The sequence below is a fragment of the Calonectris borealis genome, chromosome 5 (genome assembly GCF_964195595.1).
Source record: "Calonectris borealis chromosome 5, bCalBor7.hap1.2, whole genome shotgun sequence".
Classification (NCBI taxonomy): Eukaryota; Metazoa; Chordata; class Aves; order Procellariiformes; family Procellariidae; genus Calonectris; species Calonectris borealis.
In genome coordinates this window covers 30,906,364-30,918,516 of record NC_134316.1, presented here as the reverse complement: position 1 = coordinate 30,918,516, position 12,153 = coordinate 30,906,364, and the positions used below count along the sequence as shown (strand labels likewise).

Below are 12,153 nucleotides of genomic sequence, written 5' to 3'. Positions count from 1 at the left end.
GAATAGCACAATGATGACTCCTGATTTTATAGTTTATTTCAAGGAAGTGGGGAATATTAAGCATCTTCCAATAGATATTCTCTAAGTATAGAACAGGATAATTATTTGAGCTTTTGTCTATTCATAGAATAGAAACTATTTAAAGCAGTGTCAGGTCATCTGTTTAAAGCATATATTCATGGCAGAAAGGAATGAGCATTTGGCTTTGAAAAAATAATTTTAATCAATTTTTTTCGTCAGTATGGTCCATCACATTATTCAGAAATGGCTTCTTTCAGCAAATGGATTGTGAATCAATAGTAGATATAAATAAAGCAGTACAAAGGGCACAGCATTCAACAATCTGCCAATCATTGGAGCAGAAGATGACAGAAATCAGTATGCCAAGATGGATATACAAACAAATCAGAAACGGGCAGATAGTACGTGAAGACGACACCTTTTTACAGAAACTCCAGAGTTCTGTCTTGTCCCAAGAACCACTGAAATATACGTAAGTTTGTATGTGTTTCATATGAGGGATCAGTATGAGGTGGAGTTTGGTCTGAAGTCTGTTTTTCACTAAACATTTTCAAGCTCATCCCTCTTAGAACTTGCAAAGCGCTGGAAACATAGAGAATGAATTGCCAGGCTGCCAAAGATCTTTCTGGAGCCAGGAAAAAAAAAAAAATTAAAAACTGCAGACTTTGTATTATACATCAAAGGATCAATTCTTGAAATAAAGTGAATACCCGCAACTCCTGTAAGGTCAGTGAAAAGTGGTATTACTCAGCACTTCTTAGGATTTGGCCTCCACCAGAAAGAGCAATAAAAAAAGTTTTTTCAAGCACACAGATCATAGTGAATTTGTATTAGTTATTCACACCAGGACAATCTTGTTTAAATGTCGTTAGTAAGAACTTAGAACATGACTCATATTATGTCTATCATAACTGTTAATTATTAATGAATAACTATGTCATTTGGGACCTAGCTATTATTTCCAGGCCATTTGTGTGAATAGTTGTTTTCAACAGTGAGAGTGCCAGTTGCCAGGAATTCAACATCCTTAGGTATTTCATAATTATTAACCATATATTACGTTAATCTGAAAAATCTCATTACTCTCTCATCAAAACTACGAGCTTTGTATGTGTTAAAAAAATGTGATTCTCACGGTATAGTTTAAGCCTGCAGATTACACATGCAGCTATGTTTTTTAAAAAATAAAGATAAGGACAGAATATTTGTAACTACTGACCTACAATTTAAGATTGCACAAGCTGGCATGCTGGCTAACCATGAGGTTTCACATCTTTTCCGGGAAGAATTTATTATTTAAATGGGAATTCTGGATAATTACTGCAAACCATATAATTGTCTAATTTCACTTTGAACCCTTCTAAATTGCTAACTTCAAAAACCATGATGCTGCAGGAAAAGAGAAACTTGACTGACAGGATAAATGCACTTGCATCAGTTTTGAATTTGCCACATTTTAATGTAGCTGTTCTGTTCTTACTGCCTTACAAGACAGAATTTCCCATTATACTTCTTAACACCACCTGTTAATACTGTTCGTGACAGTAGTGCATAGGGGGTCAGCTGGCAATGGGACCCCGATGTGCCAGCACTGTATATAAAAGAAACATAAGCTAGTCTCTGCCTGGCGGATTCAATAGACAAAAAGCTGGAAGGAAGCAATAGGGGCAGAGGGAACAATGAGACAGCAGCAAACACTGTACCATCTTTATTTTTGTTTTCATTTGACTATTTCAGTCCTTTTCCTGAGGCTCTGTTATGAAAGAATCGAGTAGACAACGAGACCAAGGTAACAAGGACACAGTCCAAGCTACAGCAAGCAGCCTATCAAAACACATCAGAGGAGATTTTGGAGTGCAAACTTCAAGAAAGCAATTCAGCGGCACAGCCCTGACTTCAGTTTCTAGATGCACCTCACTTTTTCTTCCCTGTAGAGCCCATGTTCAGCCCTAGAACTACCTTAAGTGTCCCACCCATACACACTCCGGATGAGGGGGATGGACTTTCTTATTTAGTACCTACTCTCTAAGAGGCTAAAAATTCAGTGAATTTGTGCTTTCAATATATTTGTTAGCTAGAAAGCATTGCTATTTTATAGATAGAAAACAGAAAGACAAAAATTGTCTGAGTCAGGAAATCTGGGAACAAATAAGTACATCTAAAGCATTCTTTTTTTTCAATCTATAAACTTTGCTTCCTCAAGCGTACTTTACAATAGCTAATACATGTAATACTTTTGTCATTATTTTGTAGTAAGAAACATATGCATTACCCCATTTTTGTTAATAAAGCCTTCCAAATTATACATCTTCACTGGATCCAAATTAACAGTTATTTTGAGCACACTTCAGATGAATATGGACATAAAACACGTATCGCAAAGCAGTCTCAGGCATCCTTCTGTTCAATGGGATTGGCAACACCAGTACAGATGAGTGAAAGTCTGTCTTACACTGTATCTCCCAAACCATTTGAGTACATTAATGCTTAGAAATGGGGGGAAAAAAACCAAAGAGACAACAGTTGCAAGCCAGTACTGTAACCAGGATATAACTTATTTTTTCAAAATTCAATCAGATGAGTGTAAGGTCCGTTTGTATCCAGCTTTAACACCTGCCTGTTTCCGTATGTGCCGTGCTTGACGAGAACACCTGCTTCCACGCATTTGGCATTGGCAGCCAGTTCTTTTTCACACAAAGTCACAAACTGAGAATAAAGTTCCAGCCCCTTATCTTTTTCAATGTTTGCATGGTACTGCATCTTTCTTCCCTTCAGTTTACCGCCTAGGGTAGCTTGTGGTATGATTAGCACATTGCCTGGTAAATCAAGAACAGAAACGTATTCGCCGCTTTCATTTTCACTTAATTTAACATTCAACAGCATATTGACTGCAAATAAAAATAAAATAAGAGTTAGTGTAACTAAAGTGAATTAAAAAGGACCTAATGTAACATCACAAACAAGTTTCAACAAATATTGCGATGCATGACAAACTATTCAAGTAAAAGAAATTGCTCATTAATGAAATGTAAGATGGACAGTCAATAAATACTATTAACCAACTGAGATGTCCGAGTATTGTAGAGAATGTGAAGGATTTAAATTAACATAATATGTCTAAAGAGCTGGTTTTTTGGACACCCCCAAAAGAACCCAGGATCCGATTAGTGACCCTAACTTAATTGCCTGATACTCAGATAGGCCACATTTGTACAACGCTACACATCGTAGGAGAGAACACCACTTTGGAGAAGTTTCTGCCCTGACTGTCTTTTCATGCTGGTGGTAGTAGTTCGCAGCAGGACCCAGCACTGATCTGGGCTGAAGCCACAGCTCAGCAGTTTGGTCTCAGGCGGAGTGAGTGCCCTTCAGCGCTCCACCTCGAGACGTGCAGGGGCCAGCTTGTCTTTTGGGAGAGGAAACGGGCAGGAAGGTCAGAGATGCAATTCGGCCCATAAGCCAGAATATATAAACTTGCAAATAAAATCAATGCATTTACTAACATTGTCTTTTCCAATGTTTCTATAAGAAATCAAATCATTCCCCCAAAACTTCCTCCAACTCTGTAAAAGCTGTGAGGATACTAGTCATGCCTCCAGACCCATAGAAGTTTAATGTTGTTCAAAGCAAAAAGAGCTGAGTTGTGATTCAGGAACCAAAACCACTCATTTAAACAGTTTCAAAATATATTTAGGAAAACATACTCTGTAAGACAGACACTTAAGGAGGATGGTCATAGATGAATCTCCCAATAGGGAACAGAACTTTCTGTTTCTGGCCTGTTTCAGCTGCCACACAGTTGAAAAGGTCATTATTCTCAAGTAACACTCTCATGAAACTCTCACAAGCACAAAATCAATTTTCATATCATAGCTTTAAATACACCCAAAGATTTCAACTCAGTTTAGCATCACAGAAAGACTGTGTCCTCCGTGACCAAGAGAGAACCCCCCAGGAGCTGCTCTCAGCATTTTCAATAGCACCTGTGCTTGTGCACTGCCAGGTCTTTCTGCCGGGCCCAGTAAGTAGCCTGAAATACACTATTGTTACACAACCCTTTGCAAAACCACTAGTATCAGCCAGCCACAGAAAAGAAAAGGGATACTTTTATCTGGAATACGTGGCATCACGGAATCTCCCAGGTGATCCAGTGTTATTGATGGAGTAAAGGAGGGAGAAGAAATGAAGTAAAAAAGAAAACAATAACAAATCAAAAAACCTCAAGCCAAAACAACAGTGGGTGAAGACAGAAATCATTACCATTTCACCTTACCCACAGCATCTTCTCCGCTTTGATGTAAATGTTAAAGTGCTTGTGGAGAAGAGGGAAAGGACTGCAGATATTGCTGTTATCACTTCTGAACCAGAAAACTGCACTTGAAATGCTAACAGTGTATATAGTATCTCTGAAATGAGATGGGAAGGACATTGTTTAGTTATCCACCCAACTCCCTCTACTGGCTATAATTTTAAATATCCTGCACATACAGTGAGATCAGTGTTAAAGTACTTCTCAAATCAAGCCATGAATTATTTGAAAACAGTTTTCTCTAAATTCAGTTCTGTCCTGGACTGAACCGGTTGCCTCATTCATGTAATATGTCAAACAGCAGGTGCAGCACTTTCTCTGTTTGCTAGAATGTTATCATCATGGGAACTGATTTTTTAACTGGTTGATAATGAGCAGACAGACAGAGTGAGAGGTCTGGACAACTGTCAAAGGAAACAAGACCAACCAAGCTGTCCTTTAAGCCCGGTGATTAATTTGGAATGATGCTATCTGATGGCTTGTTGACTTCTTGTCGAAATGGTTGCTGCCTACTCTGCCTCTACTGCTTTTCTTCTTTTGCAAACAATACAAGAACTTAGGAGGATTATAACATACCAATTTTTGGAACAAGATCCTCATCAGCACCTTTGAAGAAGCATATGTAGATCACAAGCCCTCTCTGGATCTACGAAAGATTACAGAAAGCTATGTCAATGTTTCTCATTGTCCATCATGCACACCTATCATTCAAACCGGTATCAAAAATGACAAAACTATACAACAGAAAAGCTTCCAAGAGTAGTTTTAGTTATTCAGTATAGCTTCAGACATCAAGTTTACACACTGCACTGCGGAAGCTTATGAGATAAATATTGATTATCTGCACAATGCTTCTACAGACAATTAAGCCAATTTATTAGCTCCACGTGAAGCCAAATTTAGTTGGAATGCAGAATGTACAGTATTAACATAGACAAGGTGACAAGATGACTTAGTGTACTTAAATCCAGCACAGGAAATAATTTAAGCTTTTTTCCTATCAAACATACAGATAAAATAATTTTCAGTGTGAATTATGAGTTCATTTCAAATTATGAAACATGACAAACACCACCAGACTTGTCAGTGAAATGAAATATATTTTGATGTTAAAAGTAATCTAGTACAAGATAATTCTGAAAAAACACAGAGTCTGTTAATTAAAGATTTAAATATGATGACCAATTTAAATATGATGACCAACAACTATGAAGTTGTTCAGAATATTATAAAGTTGTTCAAAATATTATTTATCCATTTGGGTGAAGTCTTTGGTGAAATTTCCCCTGATTTGTGCAGAGTAAAGGATATGCCACTTTTCTGGCATTCAGAGAGACTACTCGCAAGAACTATCTATTTGAGGAAAGAATTAGGTCTGTACTGAGGAGAAAGCACAAGGCAATTCTTGTGTGGCTTTTCTGCTCTCTTGGTTAGTTCACAAGGAATGCGCGTGCAACAACCTGTGCTTTATTAAGACAAACTGATAGGCTCTGCAGCCAACAGCAATTATGTCTCATGCACAAGTATACCTGAATGGTTTAACTTCTGCAGGAAAGAAAAGAAAGGCATACAATATCCACAGGCATACAGCATCTAAAAAAACGTCACCACTGCTTTGTCAAGAATAAGTATCCTTATATTGCTGTTAGAAGAAAAATAAATGCCAGCTTATGAAATACCACCTTGATGGTGCTAACCTAGAGATGCTAACTACATTGGGGCAGGAAGGAGTCATTAATATTGACGTTATCAAAGCAAAAGGATAAGAAATGTGAATAGCTTCTTAAAAATACCTTTTTTTTCCTCTCCCCCTTTTCTTTAAAAGATAAAGGATTTTGGTGAAGAAAACTTGGCTACACACATGAGGTTTTATCCCTCTGTTATTGCAGAGATTAAACAAAATGCTCAAGGCAATGACTGAGAAGAGCTATGCCTTCTCAACTATTTTTCTTGTGACTAACTTCTGGAAAAAGAGAATGCTCTTTGTAGCCAAAACGTCACATGCTGAGATCTTTCAAAGGCTTTAAATGGCTCCTTTCAAAACTCATTTTGACCACTGCAGAATATTATACAGGTTCCCAAACGACTGCCATATTTCATAAACACTGTAAGAAATCTGATGGCCTGAACCTCAAATGGCATTTCAAACCATCTGTTCAAATAAAGGAGAGAAATACACGCTGCCAAAAGTTAGATATCCTTACATGTTTAGGTAAATATTCATTCCAGAAACAGACCAGCATCAGGATATTAATAGAGAATAACAATGCACACATACCTACTATTAGAAATGCTTGTGATAAAATAGGCCAAAGGCATTTACACTGTGTACATCTGACCATTGCATTAGAAATAAGTGACTCTGCTATATAGCGCACATCACAGAAGATCATGCTAATTCTGAGAATTGTGACAGTATTTTTTGCACACTCTCACATACAGAAGTAACAATATTGTGCAAGCAGCTCATTTAAAAAGACAAAAAGGTAAATAAAGTGACATCTGCAAGTCCTAAGGCCAGACAGCTAAAGATTCATTATTTTTTCAGCCTCTCTCATGATTTGATGCTTATTTTTGAATATACTTTTTATCACAAGATGAGACATACATATTGAGAGAAATTAGAGAGGCAGGAGGTTAAATGAAAAAAAAAATAATTCAGAGACAAGTTAAAGCTGCTAGAGGATGCTTCTATTTATATTGCATGTTTATGATATTCTAGAACACTTCAACCATGTTATAGTTGAAAATTATTCACTGAAAACTGTGGTTGAACACTATTTTCAACATATGTGCAACTATGTTTCAACCTCGTTATGTCTTACTTTTTTGTTCTTTAATTTTCTTAATTGAATAGATGTAAAATTGAATGCAATTTCAAGAGCTAACCCAATAACAATGCACGTCAGTCCTCTGAGCTTGTGTCAGTGTTTCAGATGTCCTAAGACTCGTGGTTGTTGCCAGCAGAAGGAATGGGAACGTGTAAAGCTTTTGAACCAAAGCAAAACCTTGCTATTGCTGAAGGTCCTCTGTAACCTATCAAAGTCTACTTGACTGCTCTTCAGAGCTATATTTATCCCAGGAAAAGTCAAGCAAAATAACACAAATAAGAAGGTTACAAATTCAACACGCTGATGTGCAAACAGCCACTGCAAGGAACTTACGTCGTGACAGGCAGGCAGCTGGGCAAGGAAATTGTGCTCTATGTGGATTTGCTCTACGTAAATAAACCAGCAAAGCATGTTACTTTGCAACACTAGCATTTATTATACAACTGTCCTAAGTAATCGTCAGACCGGGCAAGCTGCATCATGAAGGGCTGAAGTACCCAGCCCCTAAGGCCATACAGCCAGCCTCAGCAATGCTGCCTCCAAATACTCCTTTTTAGCTTTTTTGCAGGAAAAACAAAAAACTAAACCCTCCCTCACGCTCCTGACTAAATACATTCATCTGAATTCTGCAGGATTTCATTAGCAAACCCCAAATATATTCTGCAAAATGTTATCTCAACTCTACCTTTTTTTTCCCCCAGGAATATGTAATGCAACTGATAATGTAAGTGCAGACACTCTGTAATCCTTAGGAAGCCAGTTTGTGAAACTAATTTATATAAATTATTCCTTGACGTTTCCGTTTCAAGTTCAGTTTTGCTACCCCGTGAGAAGATTTCTTCATATTTCACACATTCAGCTGCAGCAAAGAGAGATTGCATCATCTACCACAGGTCACAGAACAAGCCTGTGCCTGGTACTTTGCACCTCTTTTTGCTATCTTAACCAGAAGACAATTCAAGGGAAGTAAGATAAGGGAGAGACAGTTTTCATTGCATAAAGTGTAAGCACTTATACTTTTTAGCTGAATATTCATTTTTATGTTTCTTTTCTCCCATAGTTGTGAAATACACCAAATCTCACCTAATTTCTCCCCTGCATTTAAAAGGAGAATTCCTTTTTTTCCTCTTAACTATTTTGCTGTATACGTGAACCCATTATGGATGCTATCTAACCAACATTTCTCCATAAACAAGACATCCCATTCCCAGTAATCCTCAACAGGCCAGAAAAACTCAATCATGAAAGCAAAATGAAGAGCCGTGATTCATTGTGTAGCTAAAAATTACACTCCTAACCTTTTCCAGATAAAGAACATCCACTTTAAAGTTCCGAAAGTACCTACAGGGGTCTCTTAAAGCTCAGAAGCTATTCAAAGCCACCTACATAATGTGCTATTTATAGTACACTAGAAATTCCTCAAGGTGAAGACCTACTTTTAAGTTGTTACAGATCATCAGGAACTCACTGGTTTATGTAAATAATAGTTTGTATTTTTTATTTTTGTATTGACGCACATATATAGGAAGTAAAATTACCCTACCAGAAAACGTCAGCAGCGAAGATTCCTTCCAATGATCTCTAAAGTAGTCATACAACAGAAACTATGAACTTCCCATAGATTTTTGCTGCACAGTGACTAGTTCTTGTTACAACAGATTTCTCCTAAAAAGACCCAGGTATCTAGGAAAGATATTCCTAAGAACCTATGACAAATATTAGTAAGGATCACGTCCGAAAAATATCTGCTGCTGAGACCGTGGTATGGGTACATAGAAAAGCTGCTGAATCTTGTAAATGTTTAATTAAGATACTATGGGAATTGTTATAATATAACAATTTGAGAAATTGATTTTTAGAACAAGAAAGGAACAGATGGTCATGAACCAGTAGGCATGAAGTTGAGATAAATGAAGTGTCTTTCAAACTGTAAAAATTGTGCCAAGTTCCTCAAAGATCATGTCCTAAATTAACCTATCCTAATTATAATATGAAAACTACACCTCCACTGCTGAAATCTCCCCCGACCACATTAATCCCCTTACCCACTGAACATGTGTAGTTAATGTTGAAAATGACGACGCAAAATGGTAATGAGAAAATTGTAATACCCAATCTGTGTGTAGAATGGGCAGTAGTTAGCTAATTTGAAGATATAAATAAGGACTTCTTTTGTAGTTTGGCGTGCTAGCTTTGTGGAGTCACCACCTAGCACCCATCTCCACGCAGACATGAAATAAACACCTATCTCGGCTCTGTGTGTGAGAACGGCTCATTGCACACCGGGTAACGAACCCCGCTTGAGGGACAACAAGACTGCCCAAATCTTGTGAAGATTCCTTTATTACAATCTATTACTCTCCCAGTGATTTTGGTTAAGCCATTTAAAACTTCAAATAAGGGATATAAACAGCATTACTTCCCTGTAATAGTCATGATATCTCTAAACCATAACATATGCTTCTTTTCAGATAGTTTAAAAGACAGCCAGCAAGATGACATTTCAGCTTTTATTTACTAGGTCTACAATTACTTCTGAGATTAGTAAACTAGAAATAGGATATTTCTCCTAAAGTTAATTTATGCTGTGCTGAGCAACTTTCACTATAATTAACCTTACACCGAGAGGCTAATGCAATACACACAGATGCACTTCAGCCAAACGCAGTATCTGTGAGATGACATATACTTCCTTTGAGCAAAACGTTCTGGTCTCCCAGACCACGCTGCAGAAACTAGGTCTTATGGATCCACCTGCCTCTTCTGAACAAGGAGAGAAACCTTTTAAGAACAATGTGAAAGTCAAACAGTGGAAACACCTAGGGACAGACTTTTTTTTAACCTCTCTTCAGATTTGTTGAATGAACACACTAGAATTTTTACTTTTAAAAATTTATGCAAGGGACTATATTTAGCCCCTTTTGTTGCAGTAGTCTTCAAGAAAAAGACAAAACCAAAAAAATCCAAGGGCTAAATAGCTGACACCTGCACAGATGAATTATTCTAGTGTAGGTAATCCATAAACAGTGACATCTACAGCAGGACAGTGCATCCCAAAGGGCAGCCTTCACGCTTCGGTAAATAGGCCTGGGCTGTATGCATAGCACATAGCCCAAAGAGCCTTCAGACCTACCTACCTCTCCCAATAGAAAACTATGGGAGGAAAAGGGGGAAACTACAATGTTTCCCTCAAGCTGTGTGGTGGTCTACATCCTAAATTCCATTTTTTGTTAGTGATCTGGAAAAAAAAAATCAGAACTATGGCTGCCATAGTCCCATTGCTCTACCTGGCCTTTCTTCTCCAAGTGTACACTATCACAATGAATGAGGTACACAGCTGAGCCCATCAGCCAAGCTGGTAGCACCTCTGTGGAAGTGCATTCAGGAAAGGGCAGATAATGCCAAAGAGGCAACAGCAAAATTAGAGGGGAAGGAGGTGCTCCATGGTGGAGCAGCCATGCTCCTAAAGGAACTGCAGCCTGCGTGGGACCCATGTTGGGAGCACAGGGAAAGTGAGAAGGAGCAGCGGAGAGAAACCACTATGTGCTGACCCCAACCTCCCGTGTGGCTCATCCCCTTGCTGTAGGGGCTGATGGTGATAACAAGGGGGTAAGGAGAGGGCTCCGGCACGGAAACTAGGAAGGGGCAGGACAGGTGTCTGAAGTGAATCTTAGCCCATTTTCCTCAAATGTCTAAATATTTGAGGTTTTTGTTTGGTTTTTTTTTTTTCCCCCCCAATACCCAAATCACTAATTAAATATTTATCTTAACTGGCAACAAATTAACTTAAATTCCCCAAGTCAAGCCTGTTTTGCCAGTGTTTACGGTAACCGGTAAGTGTTTTCCCTGACGCCTAGTTTTCTCACTCCGTTGGTTCCCAGCCCCCGCTCCCGGCCGGGGTAGCGGCGGCGGGACGGGCGCCTGGCTGCCCGCAGGGGTCAGGGGCAGGGCGGCGTCCAGCCCCGCCGGCTCTCTGGAGAGCGAGCCTGAGCAGAGACGGACTGGGGGTCCTGACGGCAAGTGCAGGCGGCAAGTCAAACCGGGACCTCCTGAAGCCCCACGGGCGTTGCTGCGGGCGTTACGGAGCTGACCGCGCGCAGGGGCAGGGCGGCAGCCCGGCTCCCGCCGCTACAGCGGGCGCACCCTCCCTGAAGGCGGACGGGCCGCGGCCCGGGCGAGCCCCCTCCCCGCCGCGCCTGCGCGCAGGAGGCACAAGCGTTTTCCTGCCGCCCGCCCCGCAGCGGGAAGCGAGGGCGATACCGAGGGGATGGCGGCCCGCGGCAGACGTTACCTCCACCCACTCGGCCCCGGAGCCGCGCTCGGGCGGCTTCACCTGCAGCCGGGCGGACAGGCACTGCTGCAGCAGGGCCCGAGCCAGCGCCGGCCGCGCCGCCGCCATGGCGGGCTCCGCACGGCGTGAGGGCGGGGCGGGCGTGCGCCGTGCTTGGGCCGGTCCCTGCCTCCGGGTAACGCCTTTTTCCGCTGGCGCAGGCGTCTCGCATCGGTGCCCGATGGGGCCAGGTACCCCATCCCCGGCTGAGAAGCAGCTTCCGCCCCCGGCAGCCCACGGGCCCCGGGCTGCGATGGCAGGCAGCTGGCGGGGCGGGGAGCGAGGCGCCGCCATCTGCGGGGGAATAACGGGCGCGGCAAAGCGGCCCTGGCGCCGGCGGAGAGTCTGACCGTGGGGCTGCAGGGCGGCAACGACTTTGCTCCGCAAATATTTAAAAGCGGCTTACTTGACATGCCAGCGATAAAGTCCTTGCTAAAAATGCAAGAGAAAATCAGCAAATACTATATATCTTTTGCAGAAGGTAAAGCAGGGCTTGTGATCTGGCAGTGACCTCTAAGGAGGGGACAGGCAGTGAGGACACAAGCTTCAGAATGGAATAAACAAAGTATTTTTGCAGCTCAACTTACCGATGCCCTACAGTTAGCAAGGAGCGGGTTTTTGTTTCTTTTTTGATGAGAAATGAAAAAACTGCTTGTCTTGGG

The 12,153-nt window shown here is 40.8% G+C and overlaps 1 protein-coding gene across 1 annotated transcript; it reads right to left on the bottom strand.

Annotated features, from left to right (window-relative positions):
* Window positions 1–1,313: 1,313 nt before the first annotated feature.
* DTD2 (D-aminoacyl-tRNA deacylase 2) lies at window positions 1,314–11,573 on the bottom strand. The gene is made up of 3 exons (XM_075151713.1): window positions 11,453–11,573; window positions 4,907–4,976; window positions 1,314–2,909 (listed from the first exon to the last, which is right to left on the bottom strand). The coding sequence occupies exons 1-3, from the start codon at window positions 11,558–11,560 to the stop codon at window positions 2,584–2,586; spliced, it is 504 nt and encodes a 167-aa protein (XP_075007814.1). The 5' UTR covers window positions 11,561–11,573; the 3' UTR covers window positions 1,314–2,583.
* Between the last annotated feature and the right edge of the window lie 580 nt (window positions 11,574–12,153).